General features: G+C 27.4%; 7 protein-coding genes and 1 long non-coding RNA gene across 17 annotated transcripts; 5 read left to right on the forward strand and 3 right to left on the reverse strand.

The window, feature by feature from the left end:
• The first annotated feature begins 64 nt into the window (after positions 1 to 64).
• Positions 65 to 797, forward strand: LOC124432901. The gene is made up of 2 exons (XR_006944389.1): positions 65 to 387; positions 589 to 797. It is a non-coding gene; the product is annotated as an uncharacterized LOC124432901 (long non-coding RNA).
• A 553-nt stretch (positions 798 to 1,350) lies between these two features.
• On the forward strand, positions 1,351 to 8,641 carry LOC124421742 (maestro heat-like repeat-containing protein family member 1). Of its 3 annotated transcripts, XM_046957300.1 has the most exons (23): positions 1,351 to 1,369; positions 1,676 to 1,732; positions 1,817 to 1,962; positions 2,035 to 2,243; positions 2,326 to 2,492; positions 2,577 to 2,871; positions 2,945 to 3,148; positions 3,226 to 3,316; positions 3,392 to 3,544; positions 3,620 to 3,763; positions 3,849 to 4,129; positions 4,202 to 4,727; positions 4,803 to 4,960; positions 5,049 to 5,133; positions 5,202 to 5,389; positions 5,544 to 5,802; positions 5,864 to 6,041; positions 6,120 to 6,313; positions 6,421 to 6,795; positions 6,867 to 7,184; positions 7,264 to 7,614; positions 7,693 to 7,862; positions 7,929 to 8,641. In XM_046957300.1, the coding sequence occupies exons 2-23, from the start codon at positions 1,690 to 1,692 to the stop codon at positions 8,116 to 8,118; spliced, it is 4,725 nt and encodes a 1,574-aa protein (XP_046813256.1). In that variant the 5' UTR covers positions 1,351 to 1,369; positions 1,676 to 1,689; the 3' UTR covers positions 8,119 to 8,641. The 3 variants fall into 3 exon arrangements, 2 of the variants coding, with proteins under 2 accessions (XP_046813256.1, XP_046813255.1); XR_006941721.1 differs by lacking the exon at positions 1,351 to 1,369 and having other exon boundaries at positions 1,380 to 1,732; positions 7,772 to 7,862; positions 7,929 to 7,979; XM_046957299.1 differs by lacking the exon at positions 1,351 to 1,369 and having other exon boundaries at positions 1,380 to 1,732.
• Positions 8,642 to 8,780: 139 nt separating this feature from the next.
• On the reverse strand, positions 8,781 to 10,103 carry LOC124433134. The gene is made up of 5 exons (XM_046982787.1): positions 9,914 to 10,103; positions 9,630 to 9,853; positions 9,353 to 9,542; positions 9,138 to 9,280; positions 8,781 to 9,072 (listed from the first exon to the last, which is right to left on the reverse strand). The coding sequence occupies exons 1-5, from the start codon at positions 10,007 to 10,009 to the stop codon at positions 8,817 to 8,819; spliced, it is 909 nt and encodes a 302-aa protein (XP_046838743.1). The 5' UTR covers positions 10,010 to 10,103; the 3' UTR covers positions 8,781 to 8,816.
• Positions 10,104 to 10,230: 127 nt separating this feature from the next.
• LOC124421548 (coiled-coil domain-containing protein 28A) lies at positions 10,231 to 11,760 on the reverse strand. 2 transcript variants are annotated; one of them, XM_046956833.1, is made up of 4 exons: positions 11,284 to 11,760; positions 11,005 to 11,218; positions 10,611 to 10,691; positions 10,231 to 10,516 (listed from the first exon to the last, which is right to left on the reverse strand). In XM_046956833.1, exons 1-4 carry the CDS (start codon positions 11,437 to 11,439, stop codon positions 10,317 to 10,319), a joined length of 651 nt encoding a protein of 216 aa, XP_046812789.1. In that variant the 5' UTR covers positions 11,440 to 11,760; the 3' UTR covers positions 10,231 to 10,316. The 2 variants fall into 2 exon arrangements, with proteins under 2 accessions (XP_046812789.1, XP_046812788.1); XM_046956832.1 differs by having other exon boundaries at positions 10,611 to 10,727; positions 11,284 to 11,733.
• Positions 11,761 to 11,801: 41 nt separating this feature from the next.
• LOC124421545 (ubiquitin-associated domain-containing protein 1) lies at positions 11,802 to 14,557 on the forward strand. Of its 4 annotated transcripts, none has more exons than XM_046956825.1 (9): positions 11,802 to 12,003; positions 12,254 to 12,440; positions 12,519 to 12,712; positions 12,782 to 12,942; positions 13,011 to 13,222; positions 13,288 to 13,472; positions 13,555 to 13,745; positions 13,818 to 13,956; positions 14,037 to 14,557. In XM_046956825.1, exons 1-9 carry the CDS (start codon positions 11,946 to 11,948, stop codon positions 14,177 to 14,179), a joined length of 1,470 nt encoding a protein of 489 aa, XP_046812781.1. In that variant the 5' UTR covers positions 11,802 to 11,945; the 3' UTR covers positions 14,180 to 14,557. The 4 variants fall into 4 exon arrangements, with proteins under 4 accessions (XP_046812781.1, XP_046812784.1, XP_046812785.1 ...); XM_046956828.1 differs by having other exon boundaries at positions 11,873 to 12,136; positions 12,206 to 12,440; XM_046956829.1 differs by having other exon boundaries at positions 11,879 to 12,136; positions 12,247 to 12,440.
• LOC124421549 (coiled-coil domain-containing protein 25) lies at positions 14,132 to 16,035 on the forward strand. Of its 2 annotated transcripts, none has more exons than XM_046956836.1 (5): positions 14,132 to 14,270; positions 14,974 to 15,021; positions 15,102 to 15,193; positions 15,276 to 15,658; positions 15,762 to 16,035. In XM_046956836.1, the coding sequence occupies exons 2-5, from the start codon at positions 15,000 to 15,002 to the stop codon at positions 15,841 to 15,843; spliced, it is 579 nt and encodes a 192-aa protein (XP_046812792.1). In that variant the 5' UTR covers positions 14,132 to 14,270; positions 14,974 to 14,999; the 3' UTR covers positions 15,844 to 16,035. The 2 variants fall into 2 exon arrangements, with proteins under 2 accessions (XP_046812792.1, XP_046812791.1); XM_046956835.1 differs by lacking the exon at positions 14,132 to 14,270 and adding an exon at positions 14,699 to 14,842.
• An 8-nt stretch (positions 16,036 to 16,043) lies between these two features.
• LOC124421546 (queuine tRNA-ribosyltransferase catalytic subunit) lies at positions 16,044 to 18,201 on the reverse strand. Its single transcript, XM_046956830.1, has 7 exons — positions 17,774 to 18,201; positions 17,597 to 17,686; positions 17,352 to 17,505; positions 17,138 to 17,270; positions 16,894 to 17,055; positions 16,617 to 16,785; positions 16,044 to 16,534 (listed from the first exon to the last, which is right to left on the reverse strand). The coding sequence occupies exons 1-7, from the start codon at positions 17,951 to 17,953 to the stop codon at positions 16,190 to 16,192; spliced, it is 1,233 nt and encodes a 410-aa protein (XP_046812786.1). The 5' UTR covers positions 17,954 to 18,201; the 3' UTR covers positions 16,044 to 16,189.
• Positions 18,202 to 19,544: 1,343 nt separating this feature from the next.
• LOC124421547 (dolichyldiphosphatase 1-like) lies at positions 19,545 to 21,901 on the forward strand. 3 transcript variants are annotated; one of them, XR_006941690.1, is made up of 7 exons: positions 19,545 to 19,756; positions 20,081 to 20,181; positions 20,281 to 20,459; positions 20,541 to 20,768; positions 20,845 to 21,002; positions 21,476 to 21,570; positions 21,640 to 21,901. XR_006941690.1 is itself a non-coding variant. In XM_046956831.1 (5 exons), the coding sequence occupies exons 1-5, from the start codon at positions 19,657 to 19,659 to the stop codon at positions 20,972 to 20,974; spliced, it is 738 nt and encodes a 245-aa protein (XP_046812787.1). In that variant the 5' UTR covers positions 19,545 to 19,656; the 3' UTR covers positions 20,975 to 21,411. The 3 variants fall into 3 exon arrangements, 1 of the variants encoding a protein (XP_046812787.1); XR_006941691.1 differs by having other exon boundaries at positions 19,747 to 19,885; XM_046956831.1 differs by lacking the exons at positions 21,476 to 21,570; positions 21,640 to 21,901 and having other exon boundaries at positions 20,845 to 21,411.
• The last annotated feature ends 329 nt before the right edge of the window (positions 21,902 to 22,230 follow it).

Raw genomic sequence — 22,230 nt, forward strand, 5'->3', positions numbered from 1 at the left:
ACACATTTCACTTACTTTTTAATGAAAAGTTTATTACATACTTTAAAAAATAATATATTTTTCAATTATTTACTGTTTGTAATAATGATTTCTAATAATTCAATATCGTTTATTAAGAATATTGATATCATTAAAATTTAAATTTTCATCTTACAACGCCATCTTCCAGTCAAATGTAACATAAAATATTTCAGATCGATAAAAATAAATGGACACATTGTAGATTGCTGCACGTGTACTACACAATTCTATCGTCTTTTCACAATAAACTGTATTCAGATAATTTTAATAAAACAATTGATAACACAATATGTTCGGAAAAATGTATAAAGAAATTAATAAAGTAACAGGTGTTATAAAAGGAACATATTACGATGGATTCAAATGGTAAGTGCAGTATATTTAATTTAATAAACACTAATTATACATTTTCAGATTTTTTTATATGAACCACGCATAACCTTGAATTATTTTTAAATCAGTGTTAAGGGAATAACATTTTTTTCTTGTTTCTTTGAAATACTAAACATACATAGATTTGATTTTAAATTATTTCATATATGTAACACTGTATTTGTATTTTTATAGGTCAGTGGTAAAAAGCATTGCATTTTTTGCACTGGGAGTCAAAATTGCTTTAGAATGCAAGGGAATGGATATTATGCCACCGGTTACAGTGTAAAACAAATTTTATAACATGATGTTTTGTTAAGCTTATTGACATTGTTAATATTTCATTACCAGCAACATTCAATGATGAAAAGTAATAATTTTTAATTAAATAGATTGTACTATAATTTATTATCACCCGTTATTTTATCACTTCTTTTTGTATATATAACAAACCAAAAATTAAAAATGAAAGTATATTATAGTATATTTCATGTATTTTCATTGTTGAAGTTAACCTAACTATATATATATATATATATATATATATATATATATACATATTTATATTTATATTTATATAAGTAAATGAAGACAAAATATTAAAAATAACAAGTAAAAAATATGAAATAATCATTTGGTTTTATTTAATGGATTAATATTCATTAGTCATATATCAGTCTAGAACTTTCATTTAAATTTTCTAAACATTTACACAACATTATTTATAGTTGCAGAAATCACTTATTACTAATTTCATTTGTTTTTTGTTTTTAATATCTCGAAATCGTTATATCAACAATTATTAAAATAATAAATTTTATTTTTTAAATAATACATTTATGTGTATTTGTGTATGTAAAAATAAAGTATTTTCGTTTCAAACGTAATATTACAAATTGAGTTCAAAATATAGTTACATTCGGAGATAACACGGATGTGGTAAGTACTAACACTACCATATTGATATTGTATTACCGTATGTATATTAAACTGATAATATTACTTGTTTGTGATGGCGTGTGATGATATTGAATTTTTGTTACTTATTCGTCAGTAACGATATGATAATGCCAGTTTTCTAATCTATTGAACGATTTTGAAAGATATTCGCCTCAATTAAAGAAAAAAAATAAATATAAGTTACAACGTGACACGTGAAAGTATACTTTTTTAATAAAACGATCTGTCATATATTTATTGTATAAACGAACCACTTACAACGAATATGATCAATTTATAATTTTAACTGTTTATTTATGTAATTCTAATATATTTTATTAAGGATAATAATTCATCATGAAGGAAGAAATCGAAAATTCTTGTAATTCAGAGCTACCAGGTATCATATATTTAATAATAACACAATGAATGATTTTTAAGATATCTTAAGGGAGATATGTCAGGTTATGTTATATTTGTTTAGCGGTAATTGGAGCATTATTAGACACATTAGATGATAAATCAGTAGATGTCAGGCAATCGGTAAATGGAGCAATTAAAACAATATCCGAACAAAATCCTGAAGTTGTAATTCATGCAGCTGTATATTTTTGGGAACTCCATAGAAAGGTATATTAATTTACTATATGTTAAAATTGCATAATTATCTACACAGCTTATAGCAAATTATTTTTTGTTAAGATATCTTCAGAACATATGGCTTCTTTACTAACAGTGATGTCTGAAACATGTCAATGTCATGGCGCAAACTTGAATACAGATTTAGCATCGTCAGTTGCAGAATTAGCTGTAAATGAACTCTTTGGCAATGCTGAAAAGGAAGCAGTAGAATTATTAATTTCATTGAGTCAAGTACATTGCACACAGGCAATAGGTGGCCTGTTGACTAAGTAATTTTTCATCATTTCTTTGATTATACAATTATCATCTATTAAATATTATATTTATTCATGATAATATATTTCTTTATAGATTGGAACCTGGAATACTACCATACCCTACAGTAGTTCGTACTATAGGAATGATTGCAGAACGTAATCCATGTGCAATGATATCTTTCTTCAAAATCACATTAACTATTATGATCCCAATGTTAAATCAAACGCGTGATGAGATATTAAAACAAGCATTCTGCCTTAGTAAATTTCAGTCATAATAATAATTATAATGAAAATAATATACAACTGTAATGAAAATATTTTGTTAATGAAAAAATTTTTCAGCATTTGGAAAAATTGCAGAAGCTATAAATGATCATATATTAAATTTAGACAAAGATTCAAGCCCAGAAATTAGTAAAGAAACATTTAAAGAGGAAATATGTTCTGCATTTGATATATTAACATTCAATTGGATAAAAACATCTAAAGATTGTAAAAGTGTGGAAGCAGTGTTGTCAGCAATTGTATATATGATACCATTACTACCACAGGAAGTAGATTGTGAAAGAATCATAAAGTTAACACCCATGTTGTTGAATTTTTGTAAAAAAGTTAATACACGTTTAGCAGCAGTTAGGTATGCAATCATTTTCAACTCTCTTTTATTTATCATGATGTTATAATTTCATCAATTTGAATGAGTATTGTAGAGTTTTAGCAGTGGTCTTAAGTTGTGCCACAGAAAATGAGAAGGAAGCTCTTCGCTCACTTTTAGAACATATACATCAAGTTTTATCTGAATTAGTTTGTATAATTCCATTTGAAGCATCTCGAGATGTACTTCTAACACATTATCAAGTGTTACAATGTTATAGATCATTGATTATATTATATCCAGAAGAAGGCTTAGAGAGGTAATGATCTTTTATTAAAATAGGTTCATGGTATTATCACTTATAAAAAAAACTTAAATATATATTATATATTATAGAATCTTACAACAATTGAAGTCTACATCAGTATCACAAAAGGCACGGGTGTTGGTAGTTCTTAAACATCTTATTAATACACTTCCATCTGAGGTAATAAAAATATTATAATAAAAACTATATATTTCAAAAAATAATGTAAATATATTAAATCTTCAATATTATTAGGATGATACAACTTTACAACGAATTGCACTTAGTTTACAAGACTCATTGGGAGATAGTAGTGCATTGCAAATGGTTGGAGCTATTGTGACACTTGCAGCACGTCCTACAGTCCCACTTTTACCATCACAAAGAGCAATCTTTGTTCGTTACATGGTAAATGTTAATTATTATATATTGAAGTTATTCAAATTAAGTAAAGAAGCAAAAATATATTGTCAATTTTTTAAGATAACTCATTGTGGTGTAAAGAATGATGAATCAGAGGCATACGCAGAAGCATTACATTTGCTTGCAACCACTGTAGAGGGTGCAGAATCTTGGTTATGGCCTTGTCTAATACGTGCTTTACTGGATCCAGCTTGTGTGTCGTCGGTATGTATTGATACAATAATTCATAATACAAAAATATTATAAAACTTAATACATAAAAATATTTCTCATTATTGGTATTTTTTAGGTAGCATCTATATTGCGTGCTTTAGCACCTCTAGCAGTAAAAATAGTTAATAATGGTAATTCTTCCATTAATCAACGAGATTTTCCTGGTACAAAAATTCTAGGCAGATGTTTGGAATTGCTTAGAGATGTACAGAATCGCCTACCCATTGTAACATTCCTAAAATGTGCAGCACCTTTACTAGGACACCAACTTATGCCATATTGGGATGAAAAGTTAAAGGAAATTACACAATTTTTAAGAGATGATTTTTCTGTTAATATCAAATTTATTGAACAGCGGTACGTTACATTTTTTTTTTTTTTATAACATAGGGATAAATTATACTAAATATTCTATTAAAATAACTATAGGAATCTCAACTGGGAAGAGAAAATGGTAGAATTTTTAGAAGAGAGCGTAAAGTTAGAAGGAGAAGCATGGAGCTTAAAACTCGCAGATGAATTAGCAGTAAAAGCTAGTATACCACATGTAGCACCTTTGTTAGCATCAATGTGTAGTAGTAATGCTCATATAACACTTCTTATTGAACTCGCACGTTCTGACGTATCCAATGAAGAATTTGCAAGAGCAGTTGGAATTTGTTCTAAACGACATTTGGATGTTGTAATAAAATTAATGGAAGAAGCTTGTATGGCAGAAAATACTAGAAAAATTCCTGTAAGATTATTAGGTTTTGTTAAAGATTCAAAAGCTATAGCCACAGCAGAAGCAGCGAAAGCTGGCCTGTTAAGATGTTATGCTGAGATTGCACAAAGGGGAGATGTACAAAAATTGTATCCATCATTGGAAAAAAATATATTACCATGGATTATACGACAGATAAATGATTCCAAAGAGTTAACTACTAAAGAAGTTGGATTATTAGCGTTAGAACAGGTAATTTTATATTTTTACGTTAATAATAATACAAAAGTATCATCATATGAACATACGTAAATAAATTTTGTAAAGGTTGCCAATGCTGTTCATCCTAATAGATTTGAAAAACCAGCTGAATTGCATGGAAAAAGTAGTGGACTTGCAATTTTATTAGGAATTTTGCAAACATCATCAGGATATAGACCACTACAACTGTACCCAAAAGTATTGAAGACTATAGTGTCACTGGTGTATCCTTTTATTACAAAAGAAAAATTTTAACAAATGTGCCAATTTTATTATATTATAATATAAAAAAATTCCTAAATATAATTATAGACGTATACCACCACAATTGAATTCAGAAGAAAGAGGAATTGTACTGAGCACAATTTTGGATAAAGTTATAGGTGCCAGTACAGAGGTATACAATATATAAACATATGAATCAATATGATTTCACATAGCTCATTCTTTCATTTTTTTTCACAGGTAATTCTATTGTTACAGTCAGAATTTATGCAGCAGGTAATAGATGAATTAGGAATTGTATGTAGTGAAATTGTATCCGATTCTGCTGATGCATTAGCTGATCTTATTGACATAATGTTACCGTGGATGCAATCAAAATCAACCACTGAAAGAAAAACTACCTTATTAGTATTAAGGACAACTCTTAGGTAGATTAATAATTTTTTAGTAAATACTGACTTTCATTGATTGTTATTATTATTATTATTATCATTATTATTATTATTATTATTATTATTATTATTATTATTATTATTATTATCATTATTTTAGTTTTGTATTAACTTGATTTTGCATTTATAGATCATACTATAATTCTTTAAAATATACTTATCCTGGTGGTAAATTAGAACCAGGGAGGCTTATGGGAAGAGTTTTATCATGGTGTGCAGATTCAGAACATTCGCTTAGACCAATAGCAATAGATTGTGTAGCATTATCATTAAATATTGGAGCTCGACATCGCGCTTTATCCCCTGATAATAATTTAGACAAAGACTTACATAATTCCAAGAAAATTATTGTTGGTGAAGACCCAAAAGCTTGTTATGATGGCATTAAAGTAAGTTCATTAAACTTTATGGTTTCATGTATAATAAGTGTAATGGTATATTTTTATTTAGATTTTAGCTACAGCTGTATCTGAAAGAATTAATAGTGGTGACATTATCAGCCTAGCAGAAGGTTTAATAGAAGGTTTGTTATTTCGTGGAGAAGCGAGTTTTGCTGCAAGTATAGCTCTGTCCCAACATTTTAAAATTAAGGGATCAGAAATATCTATAAGTGATATTACCTTAGTTGGTGAGTTCTATAAATTTTTAATATACATCAAAATTTAATATGATTAAAAATGTATAATGTATTTTAATTATTATATAGATAGTATTATTGCACAAATGAAACAGATGGAAGATAGTAGTTATAGAAGAAATACTGCAATTGCTATTAAATTCCTAATGGAACATCATCCTGAAGAAGTAATCGAACGACTTTTATGTCAACCACTGCCATTAGATAGAGGCAGTGAAGAATGTTGGAAGGCACTTGGTGTTAGTTTAGATTTAGGTTCTCGTGTACGTTTTAATAACATTTTCTGCATTGTAATTAATCGTTTTAAATTAAGTGAAAATGTTCTGTTTAATTTTATATAATATCAAAGTTTCCGATTTTATTTGTTTAGGCTTTGGAATTCCTTCTGACAAAATTAGCAAACAATAATTTATTTGCGGAAAATGCTACTGTACAGACTGCTAAAAATGGTATAGCATCTTTTCCATCATTGGCAGCTATTGTAGCTCTACGACATTTACTACAATCTCCAAATTCAAAAGAACTGGTTAATAAACAATTATCAAATCTATTATCAGTATTATTGAAATATCTTGCAGGATGGTTACATGTTGATGCTCCTGTATGTGTTATTAGTACTAAATTCGGTTATGTGCCAAATAGAGAAGGATGTAGGATAAATCCACATACAGAAGCTTATTCTGTATTAGTCAATGTATTAACTGTAGTAGATTCAAATATAGCATCAAGTTTACTTAATGAAAATGTGAGTACAATAATAATTTTATGATTATGCATTACAGCTTCTAGTATCTGTTAATAATTTACAAATTTTAGATCTTTTCCTCTGAAGCACAAGCTGAGGAAAGTGTAGTGGCAACAGTACGTACAATGATGAGATGTATATATACGAAGAATAATGTATTATCAACTTTGACTCAGTCTTTGGGAAAAATGATGACAAGTACGATTTCTGCCCAAAGAGCAGTAGCTGCAACTTTTTATTCTGAATTAATAGGGAAAGTTAATTATGATGTTATATGGCTAGATGCAATTATAAATACATTGTATGAAGCAAAAGCTGATTCATCTCCTTTGGTTCGAAAATTAGCTACTATTGGACTTGCAAGAATTGCCTATTTAGAGCCTAAACAGGTAATAAAATTTACTTATAGATAATATCTAACTGCTTATTCCATATTTAGTACATTTTTTATAAAGTATATTGTTTTAGGTTGATGAATATTTTGATAATTGTATGGATGCATTACTTGATGGTTTGGAAGAATCTGCCACTGGAGATGGAGGTAATGATGTGATTTTAGAATCACTACGTGGTCTTTCTGTACTATTATCAGTTCAGTTTGGGCGTTCAGTAAGTCCTCGAGTTGTACTTGCTTTAAAACCATTTATTGAAAAAGAAAACTGGGAAATGAGATTAGCAGCTATAAGTGCCTTAAGTGCTGTAGCTTGTAGTTGGCAGAAAATGGTTACTTCACCAGATGATGATATAAAAAATCACCTTTTGGGTTGCTTACCCTGTCTTACTATAAGACTAGAGGACGAAAATGTTACAGTAGCTAAGGTATCATATTAGTAATTAGTAATTATTTATTTGTTAACTTTTTGGTGTGTATATACTTTTATTATCTATAATCAATAGATAGCACAAGAAGCTTTACATAATACAGCAAGATTATTACAGTGTCAACCATTGTTTGATTTAATACATGCTTCCTTAGGACTAAATATCGAATTTAATTTTGAAAAATTTATATCGAATTTGATACATTGTCTACAAAAAGAACTTCCACAAAGAGCAGAAGAACTCAGGTATTTCTAAATTTTGAAATATTAATATGAAATATATTTTATATGTTTAATAATTATTGTTTTCAGAAATGCTGTAGTTCGAGGGTATTCAAGATCTGAAAATTCTAATACTAGAGCCACATCTGCATTACTTTTAGGATATTTTGGTTCACCAAGACCAGAAGATATTCAAAGGTTGCTGCAACTCCTACGGGATACAGAAAGTATTGTTAGAAAACGTGCTGCATATGCACTATCTTTATGTTTTGTTTTATGATGTAATGAATAGCTTTTAGTATCTTATTCTCGCAATGTTTAAATATTTTAATGTAAGATTAAATGATTCTACATCATGGTTGTTATATAGTAAAGTATCCTTTGTCATTTTATCTATATAAAGCTTAATATATATATATATATTTATACGAAATTAATAATTATAAAAAGTTTATATATTTATTTAAATAATCTATATAAAAGCTATAATATAATTATAATGTAAACACTGTGAATAATCTAATGCTACTATTATAAAAACAAAAAAAAAGCATTACATTTTATATATACATTTAAATAATATTATTACAGATATATTAATAAAACAAAACTCCCTTATTAAAAATACTTTATCTATTAAATAATTAAACATGTACTGTTTCATATATATAACATTACCAACGGTGTATGGAGTGTTGCTTGCTTAAGCGTTCAAATAATTACAGCAAATTTATAAATAAATATAATTGATTAATAATAATCTTAATTTTCAACAAAAAATAAATTTATCATATAATATTAAATGTTTATATAATTTTTCAAAAATGATAAACAATAAAGAATTTTTCGAGACAATTGTTTTTAATTAAGGACTTTGAACTTCTGCAATATATATTTATATATATATATATATATATATATATATATAGAGAGAGAGAGAGAGAGATTATATTCATTATATAAAACATTAGATTATAATTAAATATGTGCTATTTTAATAAAATATATAAAATATACATACCGATGAAGTGCCTGTGATATAGATAAATCTGGATGAACAATTGGAAATACTTTTTTCTCTAAAGGAATACCTAAACCTACGCATGGTCTATAACCACCATATGTCAGAGATAACTTATCATAAGCTATACGCAATTTATCTTTTTCTAACAATCTTTTCACTTCCAATCGTTCACTACTTGGTTCTGTTTCTAAATGTTTACTTTCTGAGTTACTAGAAATAATGAAAAATATTTTTGTAAATTTTCAAAGAAAATTCATAATGTAATGTAAATTTACCTATGTATAGGATCAATTTTGGATTTAATATTATTCAAAGTTGACGTAGTACTCATAGAAAATAAACGATCTTGCAATTTATCCCATTTGTCAGCTTCGTTTGGAAACCGTGCTGATAAAATACACAATGGTTTTTGCATACTCTATAAAACAACAAATTTTTTAAACAGTTGTTCCAATTTTTAACTATAACAATGTAATCATTTAATCCATACTTCTTTACATATTTCTTCTACATTTATTTCAGTATGACATGGATGTTTTGGTTCAAAATCACCCCAAACATCCTTAGAAGCATGATTTGATGTTGTCATATATGTAAAATCAACCAATAGTTTTCTTGTCTTAGAATTTTGTATATCATCAAGACTTATACCTGGAGTCATATACACACGTGGCCTAGATCTATATATTGTTAAAATATTTCATTATTTACATTAATCTTATTTAAAAAAAGAATATTTCACATATTACAAGTATTATTTTTCTGACCTTATTACCTCTTGATACCCATGATCTCCAAGAATTTTGTGTCTAATTGATGGCTTTACAGAAATACTTATTGTATCTTTAGATTCCCAAAGAGTATTAAATGGTATTTGCTTATCATAGCTTAAGCATTGTAAAGTATCATGGGCTCTAACTGTCTGTTTTGATAAGTCTAAATATTTTGCATCCTTTAATGGACTGATAACATGTACTGTTGCGGAAGTTTTCTAAATGATGTGATTTTTTATGTTACAAAGTATAATTGTTTTACATGATCATAAATTTACCTCTGTTAAACTCAACGGATGATGTACATAATCATATTTGTAAGTAGTTGGTTCTTCATATAACTCTATATTTCTTTTGTACATACAATTTGTCATAGTTTAATATATGTCAATCAATTGTATCAAATAAAACAAATCTGGATTTTTAATGCAATCCGTATTAATATGTAATAGTGAAGTTTGATATATATTCTAGATATATCATTGTTTTATATAAAAAAAAAAAAAAAAAAAAAAAAAAATTATATATATATATATAACCAATAAGAAATCATTGTGACAGATTATATATTGTTTAAATAATTATACATTGGGGATAAAATTTGATATAATTTATTTATTTTGTAGGATTAGTATAATATGAAAATTGTAGAAAATTTACTTCTACTATTTAATATTAAATTTATTTACTATGTAACTTTTCAATGCAAACACTAAGTTGTTGAAGACGATGAAGTAAATGTCTCATATTTGCACTTGATTGTCTTAAGCCAGACTGTTCGCTACCAACTTCTTGTCTCTGACCCAATTCAAAATGAAGTCTGGCTAGACGTTCTTGCTGTTCTCTTATCTCTGTCATATGTTCCATACTGCAATCTTTACCTATTTTATGGATTAAAAATTTTATATATTGATATATATATATATATATATATATATTTTACTTGTGAATATAAAATTGATAGTATATACAAACCAAAAGCTCGTAAATTTCCACTATGAAAATCTTCTAATAGTTGTAATAAAGCTTGTTCCATGCGTCTGACATCAGGTACCTCTGATAAAAAACAGTGATGTTTGCATGGTGTCATATCTATTATATATTATGACACCAAAACAAAATGAAAGAGGTGCAATTAAAAAATCAAAATAATTCAAAAATATTCTTGTAAAAAAAAATAAGTTTAAACGTAAATAAAAAACCAAATTAACAATTACAAGGACACATATAAAAAACACATTACAATAGACAACATCGCAAAAATATAAATAATAATACACACGTGTGTGTGCGTGTGGGTAAGATATATATACATATATATATATAGAAAATAAAATGTATGGATAAATAATATACTATAAATTAGTACCTTTTTGTTGCCGATTGAGTCTTGGAGGTTCTGGTCGATTAGGCCTTTGTTTCTCTTTTTCATTAAGATAAATCAAACGAGACTGATTGGCAGTATGATTTGAAAAATTAATGGCTCTACCAGAAACCATAGAACCTTGACTAGTTGCTTGGCCAGAACTACCCTTACTAACAATAGGAGAAGTCTGAGTATTGCTTTCCCATAATACTTGTTGCTAAAGATGTATTAATTAATTAATACTTGTCGATATTACAAACATAAAAGACATATAATTCGTACCGATACATGAGAACTATGTGTTTCATTTTTACTTGGATGTTGTGATCTTGCTGGTGTTGAAGGAGGTGTAGCTTCACCACCACGACTAAGTGGTTCCTCACATTCTTCTTCTTGAACTAATTGTTGTAATTCACCACAACCTGATACTTCCACCATTACGATAATTTGTTAATTATAATTTTTTTGGTAATTAAAAATTATTTTGATAGATACGTTTACAAAATAACATTTATCATATTAATAAAATGCAATAATGTCTTCTACTGTTATGTTTGTACCATAAAAAAATTTCCACTTCTAAAAAAATCACTATACTTTTCAATTTCACATATGATAATATCACTGCATAACAAAACGTAATACTACCTCTATTTCTATTATTTACTTATCATCTTGGACAGAACATTTATTTTTATGTAAAATGACAATACAATAATACACATGCGCATAAAGGTGATCTATCAATCGTTTGGTGGATATCACTACATGTTTAACCAACACATGTGAATGCTCCTTAATAATATTTTAGTTGTTACAATCGTTGACGTATAGAATTATAGTGAGTGCCAATTTGGTTCATATCAGCTGTAAAAAAGATACTGTTATTGTTAGAAAAATTGACAAACAACATTAACTAATTTGACTTCGCTATATGCGAAATTATGCGAAACTATGTGTTATCTCTTTTAAGACGATTAAAACACAGTAATTTTTTTATAAGTATGTAACTTAAAATTGATGTAACTAATTTTTTGTATATTGATGTTAATAAGCATATTGCAAGAAGTCAAAATTTGAAACATTATTCAAGAAATAATTAATTACATTCCACATACATTCGTTTATAAACGAAGTGAGTAATTTGTAATGTTTATGTGACAGATTTACTTAAAAGGTCAAATAAACATTTTTTTTTATAAAGGTACAAGAGATTTGTAATATATATATATATTTTTTGTATTGATACAAGCCAAATTGATGATTCCATGGATGCGTGGTCGAATAGCAGAAGCCTGGCATAACAGGAAGAGCTCAAGGACAGCTGAAAGGCAGTCCTTGACTCTTTCTTCTAACGACACAGGCAGTTCGGAAAATAATAGCACCGTACAAATGCCACTATCTTCAACTACTAAGTGCTTTAACGTGAACGTTATCAGGTTATTAAATTTATAATTATCAATTAATTTTGTTAATATTACAAATAATAAATAATTACATCTATTTTGTTCATATAGCATGGAAGGCCATGTATTGGACGTTGGGGTAAGAACTGATTTCACTGTAAACAAAATTAAAGAAATAGCAATGAAACATTTTTATGGCCAGGATATATCTAAATCTATTTCTAAGTTTCGTTTAATCCATTCATCTAAATTTAAACAACTCATAGATGATAAAGATATTAACGATCAAGAAATTGATGAGCATGGTAAATTTTTAATACTGTAAACAATAAAATAATAAATCATTTACCATACATATATTATTTTTATTTTAGATGAATTAATATTAGTAGAAATGCGGCCTGTTTCTAACAAAGAAAATCTCCCAGAGGAATCTTTAAAAGGTCCAACTGAAGAAGCAATAACAAATGTTACTAGTGATTTACCGATAAGAAATCCACCTAAATATATACCACCTATTAATTTCTCTTTTGATGTAATATTATATTTTTGATAGTAGTAGTAATAGTATTTCTTGAATATTTGGCCTTTTTTTATTAACAGTTTCAGAATGAAACTCGTAAAATTTTAATAACACTTGTGGAAGCATCAGCAAGACTATTAATGGGTAGTCGAGAGGCACCAAAGCTCTTTGAAATGATTAAAGAAAAATTTAAAGAACGATGTTGGCCAAATATTGATTCTAAAGCTATAAAAACATTAACTGATATGGGTTATTCTTTTAAAAAGGTGATTACAGCACTTCATGTACGAAAGTAAGTAATATGATGTTATATTTTTCAAATACAATATGACGAAATATAGTACCTTATATTTATAGGTCCGATGTAACAGAGGCTTTAGAATGGCTGATAGAACATCAAGATGATCCAGATGAAGATTACGAAGATGAAACAACAGTAGTTTGTTTATATGCCAAAACAGATGTCAATGAAGCAGGTCCTAGTTCTTCAACAGGCAGTACAAAAATAACCTTTAAGGAAGCATGTGCTGATATTTTTAGTGGTAATGATATTACCCATTAAAATAATTTAACTTCTCTAAGTTTATCACTTATATTAAATATATTTGTTGTACTAATGTTCAGATAGGGAAGCTCAATTCGTGAAAGAGAATCTAGTAAATATTGTAACTCTCTTATTAGAACATTTCCGGCAATTTAAGAAATTAAATTTTAAACCAAATCCAAGAATGATAGAAACATTTTTGGAAATGGGTTTTGAAGAGAAAAATATAATAGAAGCATTAAAAATTACTGGAAATAATCAATTTAATGCTGTAAGTATAATACTATATCTAATGGAATGTATTCCATATTACAATTAATTCAAGAATATCTGACTTGTATAGTGTGAATGGTTACTTGGTGAACGACGACCTAGTTTACAAGATTTAGATATTGGCCTTGATACAAATGAATCCATTTATCATGCAATTATAAGCAATCCTCAAATACAACTCAGCCTTAATAATCCAAAAGTGCTTCTTGGTAAATATAAATTTATAATTTTTGATTTAATAATTCAACAAATTTTTGATTATTTTTTAATAACTAATAATTCTTCTCAGCATACTTAACAATGCTAGACACACCTTCAGCATCATCAGTATGGATTAATGATCCTGAAATATATCCTGTATTCAATCAAATATTTAAAACATATCATGCTGAAAAACATGCCATCCATATGAATCGTTCTAGGATGAATTAACATTATTAGCAGATATAAAAATCTTCAATATCTGTGGGATAAACATATTTTCATATAAACTTACAAAAATAGATCCTACAGGAAATACATGGTATGTTATAATTGAAAAAAAAATCGGAGTTTAAATGTAATTCATTTAAAAAATCGCATGTTTATTAATTTATCATTGTTCCTAATGATTGTATTAAAAAATTAAATATAATATCAGTCACTTTAATTACTAGCACCGCTGTTTGATGAAAGTAATAACTTTAAAGTAATATACAAATTTTTATTTAACCATTTATGATAGAAATGATTTAAAAGAAATAGAAATGTGCTGTATCTATATATGCTTTGTACTTTATATTCAAATAATAAATTAATGATTTATCTGCAGTAGTACTAATTAAATTTTCCAAATTTTTACCTTAAAATAACATTAATATAATACAACGTTAAACTTATAGACTTGAAATTGAGTCCTTTGTGTTATTCTGTTACAAAATGAACATTATTCGAGTATGTATGCTAAGAAGAATCAAGTGAATATAGTAACTGATAATAAAACATTGGTAGTTCAGTGGCGTTAGTGTCGACATTATTTTTTGACAGTTGTTTTCGTTAGCACGTGCATTTACATCAATATTTGTGGAACGATGGTATATTATTTTACAAGCGAGGGTAATTTATCATTTTCTTTTTATTTGTTTCTCAAAATGTATATAGATTATATGTTACTTGTGTATATAGTTGTAATTATGTTTTTTGTAACATTTTGTAAGGTTAGAATAAATTATTATTTTGAATTGCAGTTGAACAACCGCCAGTAACATTATTTATGGGGGTTGATAAATATGAAAGTAAGTGAGATGATATAATTTCATTAAATTAGACAATTAAATAACGGTCATTATTAATATTATATTTATATAACATTTAGATGAGGATTTGATTAAATGGGGTTGGCCAGAAGATGTTTGGTTTCATGTGGACAAATATTCTTCAGCTCATGTGTATTTACGATTACATATGGTAAAGATGATATATATCTATTCTGATATTATTATAGTATATAAATATACAAATGAACTACTCTTTTTTATCTTCTGTTTAGGGTCAAACAATAGATGATATCCCGAATAAAGTTTTGGAAGATGCCGCACAATTAGTAAAAGCAAACAGTATTGATGGAAATAGAATGAATGACATTGATGTAGTTTATACAATGTGGTCTAATTTGAAAAAAACTCAGGGAATGGAAGTTGGTCAGGTTGGTTTCCACAAAGAGAAAGATGTTCGTAAAATCCATGTTACAAAACGTCAAAATATTATTGTTAATCGACTTAATAAAACTAAGCGTTCTGAACAAGTAAATTTACAAGCAGAAAGAGAACAAAGAGATAAAAATGAGAGAGAAAATAAGAAAAAGCTTTTAAGAGAACAGAAGGAAAGAGAAAAAGCTGAAGAGAAAAGACGTCAAGAAGAAGCTGAAATGAGGTACGATGGAATGTTCATTTCAAAGTATTTCTTATTTCTAATTAATTCTTCTGAAACTAAAATATATGTATATTATTATAAAATATATATTCCTTTTTTTTAGAAGCTACAATTCATTATTTAATTCATCTAATATGACATCAAATACAGAAAATAGTGGTTATGATTCAGATGACTTTATGTGATGAACTCAATATAATTTAATTATTACAAGTGGTGCCTATTGTAGAATATATTTTAATTGATATTATAGAGAATATAATTGAAGTAAAATGGAAAGCACTTGTATTGAATGTATAATTTGGTTACTAATTGAAAATTTGTTTTCAATATTAATACAATGTGAAGTTATTAATAAATTATGATATATTATGTAATTTTTAAGTTTATTTAAAAGTATTTTATTTTAGTTGTATATTAATAACATTTGAATTGTAGTACATAAGTAAAATTTAGTAATATGGTACATAATAAAAAATATTTAAAAAATTGTAAAATTATGCATTATATGGGTACCAATTTCATTAATTGTTATAATAATGTAATATTAACTGTCTGCAAGGCATTAACTATCCATTCTGGGTATTTTTTATCTGGATACACATTTAACATATAATTTTGTACAAATTCAGGATATTTTTGTTGCTTTATACTTTCTCTAATATCTTTCATTAAATTCATTTGAAATGCTATATTATGAACTGTTAATAAGTGACATGCAACTGTTTCTATTGTAACTATTTGGTGAAGATATGCACGTGTATATGTCTTACAAGTGCTACATGGACAAGATTCATCAATTGGCCTCATATCTTTACTATATTGGTTTTGTCTTAAATTAAGTTGACCTGTACGTACTAAAGCACAACCGAATCTCTGAAATTATCAATTAAAAACAAAATGTTTTTTATAGAACTATTTTGAAAGTATAATAAAGGATACATAGTGCTTTACTTACAGCTGTTCTTGTTGGAAATACACAGTCATACATGTCAACACCTAATGCACAACACACAACTAGATCTGTAGCAAAACCAACACCCATTAAATAACGAGGTTTATTTTTTGGAAGAATATCAGTAGAAAGATGTACCATTTTCCAAAACGTATCTTTACTTTCACCACCACTATAATAAATTTTTAATTTCTTTATATATAACTATATAATTCATTTCTTTATATATAAATATATAATTTATAGAGTTAGGTGGATTGTATTTATAATAAAATGATACCTTAATCCTCCAATTGCATAACCATTTACTTTTCTTTTCGTTAATTCATGCGCACATTCCGATCTTAATTTAGGATCTAATCCACCTTGTACAATAGGGAATATACTTTGTTCATCAAATCTTTCATGTGCCGATAAACATCTATCTAACCATCTTACTGTTCTACAAATTAAATATTACTATTAATAGCATTTAATTATATTATTATAATATAATAAATATGATTTATTGAATCAATGTTTACCTTCCCATAGCTTCTGTCACTCTTGGTCCAGTTTGTGTACTTTTAACTACATCATCTAATTGCATTATTATATCAGCACCAATTGTATTCTGAATTTGAATAGAGCGTTCAGGAGTTAACATGCAATCAGTATCTTACAAAAAAAAGAAAGAATATCTACAATTAAATACATGATTTATAAAATGATTGTACTTTTTGCACTCTTACACATTACCATTATATGGAGATTTAAAGTTCACTCCTTCTTCTGTAATTTTGGCAAGTTGTAATAATGATACCATTTGAAACCCACCAGAATCAGTTAATAATGCTCTTTTCCAATTCATAAATTTATGCAAACCTCCTGCTTTACGCAATATTTCGGTACCCTAAAATATTATAATTACACAATAAGATTTACTATTTAAACTTTGAGAAAATTTAAAAAGCAAGATTTGTTAAAAATATGAGACAAAATACAGGTCTATTCCCAAGGTGATAAGTATTGCCAAGAATTATTTGACAATTCAATTCTTCTAGTTGTTGAGGCAATAAACCTTTCAGAGTACCCTAAAATATATCATAAATAATCTCATATAACAAACATTTTTTTTTAAATATATTTATATAACACTATAAGAGAAATAATTAATCTACCTGTGTTCCTACTGGCATAAAAACTGGCGTATCTACATAATGATGTATTAAAGTTATTTTCCCAGTTCTTGCTTTGCTAGTTCTACATTCTGCTAAAATTTCGAACTTCAAAGGCGATGCTTTTTCTTCTGTCATTATTTGTAAATTATTTAAATTTACTTTTTTCAACCAATGATGCATCTACATACAAAATAACTCCACGTGTGCATGTATATAAAGTACACCGTAATGTAATTATTTTCGAACTTGTAGTTATATTATTTTCATAAAAATCAATGTTATTTACAAGATCTAAATTAATACATAGTTTAAAATAATGTACATAATAAACTTATTTATTAAAATATCTTTTTTCTTTACAAATAAAGAAACATGAAGACTAGAAGATATTGTTTTATATCTTATAAACATATGTATGTGTGTATGTATATATATATATAAAACTATAAAGTAGTTTGCTAATAAAACGATATATACATAGTCGATGTGAATGCTCACTTGACTTTCATTGATAACACATTTCAGCTCACAATGTAAAGGTAACAATCGCTTACATAAAGACGCGCATTATTTATTCGCCAACCAATCAGGTTGCTCGAGTTACAGATTCATTTAATGATATTTACGATTAATGATTCATTAGTTTCTTGCCAATGCGCTCGTAAGAAAATTTCATTGTATTACATAGATCTATTTGTATAGTATAATTTTCATTGTTGGTATCATAAATAAATTATTTTTATACCTTTAAGATTGTTCATCAAGCTTTCGCTCGAAAAATTATCAAAATTATAAATTTATAAGTTTCCGCGTTTAGAAAGACAGAGAGTCAATGTACTCTCGTCGGAGTACAACAGAGAACTAATTCGCTAATCGTCAAAGTTAATGAAAATACTGTTTATTTTTATATTATACAGGCCAACTACCCTGAGTTTAAAATTATTAAGTATTGGAAATTTATTATAAAATTATTTTAAATTTCTCGCGCGTAACGATCTTTGTAACATTGGAGACGAATTTCCTTATTGTATATTCCTATATCTATATCTATATTCCTATGCCGTAGTATCTTTTGTTCAAAGAGTGACCGAGAAAGTTTCGTAGATTCTTTGTACGAGAATTATGAAATGCATTTTTTTGCGTTTGAAATGGTTTAGAAAATCTGAGCATCAGCTATTCACGTACACGAACAAGCAGTTAATCGCTATTTCATAACAAACATAGTCTATTCATTCGTGATATGGAAGTCAGTAATGATGATACGAGCTTCTTCTCTTTTGCCGCAAATTTCGAGCAGCGCCACAGTATAAAACTTTCTATGAAAAAAATGTCAAAAACAGTATTTACGCCAACAATGAGAACAGGCACAATTATTGACTAATTTTGATGTTGAAGATCTCATGCTAAAAAAGAAAGTTTTTTATAAGACATATCTTTTTCGTATTTTTGAAAATGCTTTCTATTTGTACGTAAACTATTCTCAAAAAATATCATTTTTTAATACGATTTTTTTCAAAGAAAGTAAAGCTTTCTCAAAAATTCGAAAAAGTGAAATTTTAGATTTAACCTTTGTATTTAAACTGATTCCTTGTTCATCAAAATCGATAAAGAATTATCCCTGTTCTCATTATTGGCATAAAGTATTATAAAAGCAGGGATGATGAATAGCTGTGCTTTTTTCGTGATTAGAATTCCATAATCGATAATGCTGCTGCTGCTACCATCTGTCGGTAGCGTAGAGGTATTATCTTTAAAAAAGTTATTATAGCTCATTCAAGTTTATTAGCTCTCAGCGGCTCTCAGTTGTTCTCAGTTGCTCTCAGTCTTATGATTGCTGTTTTAGGAGAGTCCGAAAGTCATGCGACTTCAAATTTTCCGGTAACATGGCATCGCTCGACGACGAGCTTAAACCACATTTCGTTCACGCGACTGATGAATTGGAATGGGTTCCCTTGTCTTTGACTCTAATCGAATATCCTCAAGGTAAAGATTTTTCAGTATTACCACAATCAGAAATATAGTTGGCGTCAGTCGGAAACAGACATGTGCGATCATCCTAATTTCGGATTCTTCGTGTATACATTTTATTATTGCTACCTGTTTACATGGCAGGTATCATTGATTTTTTACAAATTTTTTTTATATCATATTTTTTTGAATGAAAACATAAAATCATCATAACAATACACTGTGTTGTGTTATAAACTAACTATTTCCTATTTTTATTATTTTTTCAACTTCATTTGACCAATAGGTATTATTTTTTTTTTATTATTATAATTAAATGCAATGTTTTTTTTTTTATAGGAGACATATTTGGTAAATTATTGGCCCTAATAAGCTTAACACCCTTCGTTATTTTGACTGGTTTTATGACATTGATTCTCTTCAGAAGAGATTTACATACTGTAAGTAGAAAAGATTAGAAGTTTTGTTTAAATTGTATTTATGTTATCCTATATCTAGAGTAATCATTTACAAAGATTATTTATTATTATCTCTTTCAGATTGCATTTTTTAGTGGAATTATATTGAACGAATTTGTTAATTTAATATTAAAACATACTATTCGTGAAGTAAGACCATTAAAACGTGATGGTATTTACAACGAATATGGTATGCCCTCTACACATGCACAATTTATGTGGTTCTTTACCGCATATGCAATACTTTTCATATGCATTAGGTAAATATTTATGTTGTCATTTTATCATTATATTATCGATTAATCTAATGATGATCTAATGATAATTTGTTTGTTATACAGGTTACATCACAATAGTAATAGCACAATATCTGAAAGGTTTTGGCGAATAATTATTGTGGCTGCCTGCATAATAGTAACTGTTTTAGTGTCTTATGGCAGAATTTATCTACAATACCACTCAATCTCCCAGGTTCTATGCGGTATGCTTGTGGGAGTCACTTTAGGAGTAGCATGGTTTTTAATCACACATACAATTTTGACTCCTTTATTTCCCCTTATTGTATCGTGGTGAGTATTTATCCTATTTACCGATTTAGTGTATCAAAATCCTATGTATGGTAATTATGAAGTATATTACTTTTAGGCGTGTATCAGAATATCTGCTGTTGCGTGATACAACTTTAATTCCAAATGTATTGTGGTTTGAATATACAAATATTCGTACAGAAGTTCGAGCACGTTCGCGAAAGCTTGTGTCTATGAAATCACAATGACGTTTAATGGCTGGCCAATGGGCTAATAGTAAGTAAACAATTGTTGCCTTTATAATGATATAATTGTGATGTCGAGCATCATTCCATTGAGTTAGCAGAACTATACCACGAACCATCATAACTCTATTATATAAATATTGCATTTATAAGTGGTATTGAAATGTACCATTAGAATTATAATAAATATAGATATGACCTTTGTATATTTCTAAATCTTTTTTTTTACATTTATTATATGGTCAATTAAATGTTAATTCCACAAACCAATTTATGCATTAATTTTAATTGATAAAAAATTAAAAAATATCACATATATATTGTATTAATATTTTTGGAAGTGCATGGTATCATGAACTTGTAGGAGGAACAAGTTTTATTGGTTTTTAATGTTACGAAAAAATGTACTTTGTATATAAATAAAATTTCTAGAAAAAGAACAGTCTTCATTTTTTTTATCTTAATTTCAACCTATTTGTTTGTTGATTCATTGAATTTTTGCAGAATTTTGCACCTTTGGACTTAATAAACAGTTCAACTCACGTGTAAATTCCATTACCACTCGTTCTACGGAGAAATTATCTCATCGTTTGGAACAGGTAATTATCCGATGATGACTAGATGAATGAAGAAAAACAGTATGATACAATAGTTCAATTTTTGTTTAGTGATAATTCCAGGATAAAATCCTGAACTTCCTGCAGTTTTTTCATCAAAGACATCAATATTAATTGGACTACTTTCTTCAAGAATTTCTTGATTATAAACTAAAATAGTGGTCCATTGTCAGGTACAAATATTACTTTTTGCTATATGAATACCTTTTAACTGTAGGATAAGCTGATCAACCCAAATAGATTCATAGAATTTGTGATGAGCGATAATTGTATTTCATATATTCAATATAAGAACGTTTATTTTTTTTATAAATCTTGTGTCTTAATTTTCAATCTTCCTAAAATTTTTTGAATAACGTTCAGTTAATAATTCGTAATAAATCGTTAATAATTTAGTAAATAATGTATTTCAAAAGAAGTTCATAATCTATTGAAATAAAGCACTATTTTACAAAAAAACAATTTTATTTGATTTCCACCGACATGTATAAGTATAATAAATTAATTAAAGTATTTAAAATTGTTCAAAAAAGAATACGAAATTTAAATATATATTTTACTATGTATTATGATAATATTGTAGAATAAAAGGCGGGAATATTTGAATACTAAAGAATTTATACGTAAAGTTCAGCGGCGCCA

This window comes from Vespa crabro, chromosome 2 (genome assembly GCF_910589235.1).
Source record: "Vespa crabro chromosome 2, iyVesCrab1.2, whole genome shotgun sequence".
Classification (NCBI taxonomy): domain Eukaryota; kingdom Metazoa; phylum Arthropoda; class Insecta; order Hymenoptera; family Vespidae; genus Vespa; species Vespa crabro.

Bases quoted from the DNA above. Each gene is read 5' to 3' on its own strand.
- LOC124421742 (XM_046957300.1), top strand. From the start codon at position 1,690: ATGAAGGAAGAAATCGAAAATTCTTGTAATTCAGAGCTACCAG. The intron at 2,493-2,576 runs GTAAATTTCAGT...AAAATTTTTCAG, and splicing joins AAAACAAGCATTCTGCCTTA to CATTTGGAAAAATTGCAGAA. The intron at 3,764-3,848 runs GTATGTATTGAT...GGTATTTTTTAG, and splicing joins ATCCAGCTTGTGTGTCGTCG to GTAGCATCTATATTGCGTGC.
- LOC124433134 (XM_046982787.1), bottom strand. From the start codon at position 10,009: ATGACAAATTGTATGTACAAAAGAAATATAGAGTTATATGAAGAACCA. The intron at 9,281-9,352 runs GTATGGATTAAA...GTTGTTTTATAG, and splicing joins TAGAAGAAATATGTAAAGAA to AGTATGCAAAAACCATTGTG. The intron at 9,073-9,137 runs GTAAATTTACAT...CATTATTTCTAG, and splicing joins AAAATTGATCCTATACATAG to TAACTCAGAAAGTAAACATT.
- LOC124421548 (XM_046956832.1), bottom strand. From the start codon at position 11,439: ATGGTGGAAGTATCAGGTTGTGGTGAATTACAACAATTAGTTCAAGAA. The intron at 10,728-11,004 runs GTACTAATTTAT...AATATATAATAG, and splicing joins ACTCAATCGGCAACAAAAAG to ATATGACACCATGCAAACAT. The intron at 10,517-10,610 runs GTTTGTATATAC...TCCATAAAATAG, and splicing joins TGGAAATTTACGAGCTTTTG to GTAAAGATTGCAGTATGGAA.
- LOC124421545 (XM_046956825.1), top strand. From the start codon at position 11,946: ATGCGAAACTATGTGTTATCTCTTTTAAGACGATTAAAACACAGTAAT. The intron at 13,746-13,817 runs GTAAGTATAATA...TGACTTGTATAG, and splicing joins GAAATAATCAATTTAATGCT to TGTGAATGGTTACTTGGTGA. The intron at 13,957-14,036 runs GTAAATATAAAT...AATTCTTCTCAG, and splicing joins TAATCCAAAAGTGCTTCTTG to CATACTTAACAATGCTAGAC.
- LOC124421549 (XM_046956835.1), top strand. From the start codon at position 14,818: ATGGTATATTATTTTACAAGCGAGG. The intron at 14,843-14,973 runs GTAATTTATCAT...TTTGAATTGCAG, and splicing joins ATATTATTTTACAAGCGAGG to TTGAACAACCGCCAGTAACA. The intron at 15,194-15,275 runs GTAAAGATGATA...TCTTCTGTTTAG, and splicing joins TGTATTTACGATTACATATG to GGTCAAACAATAGATGATAT.
- LOC124421546 (XM_046956830.1), bottom strand. From the start codon at position 17,953: ATGCATCATTGGTTGAAAAAAGTAAATTTAAATAATTTACAAATAATG. The intron at 16,786-16,893 runs GTATCATTTTAT...AATTTATTATAG, and splicing joins TATGCAATTGGAGGATTAAG to TGGTGGTGAAAGTAAAGATA. The intron at 16,535-16,616 runs GTAAGTAAAGCA...TGATAATTTCAG, and splicing joins TATTTCCAACAAGAACAGCT to AGATTCGGTTGTGCTTTAGT.
- LOC124421547 (XM_046956831.1), top strand. From the start codon at position 19,657: ATGGCATCGCTCGACGACGAGCTTAAACCACATTTCGTTCACGCGACT. The intron at 19,757-20,080 runs GTAAAGATTTTT...TTTTTTTTATAG, and splicing joins TCTAATCGAATATCCTCAAG to GAGACATATTTGGTAAATTA. The intron at 20,460-20,540 runs GTAAATATTTAT...TTTGTTATACAG, and splicing joins ATACTTTTCATATGCATTAG to GTTACATCACAATAGTAATA.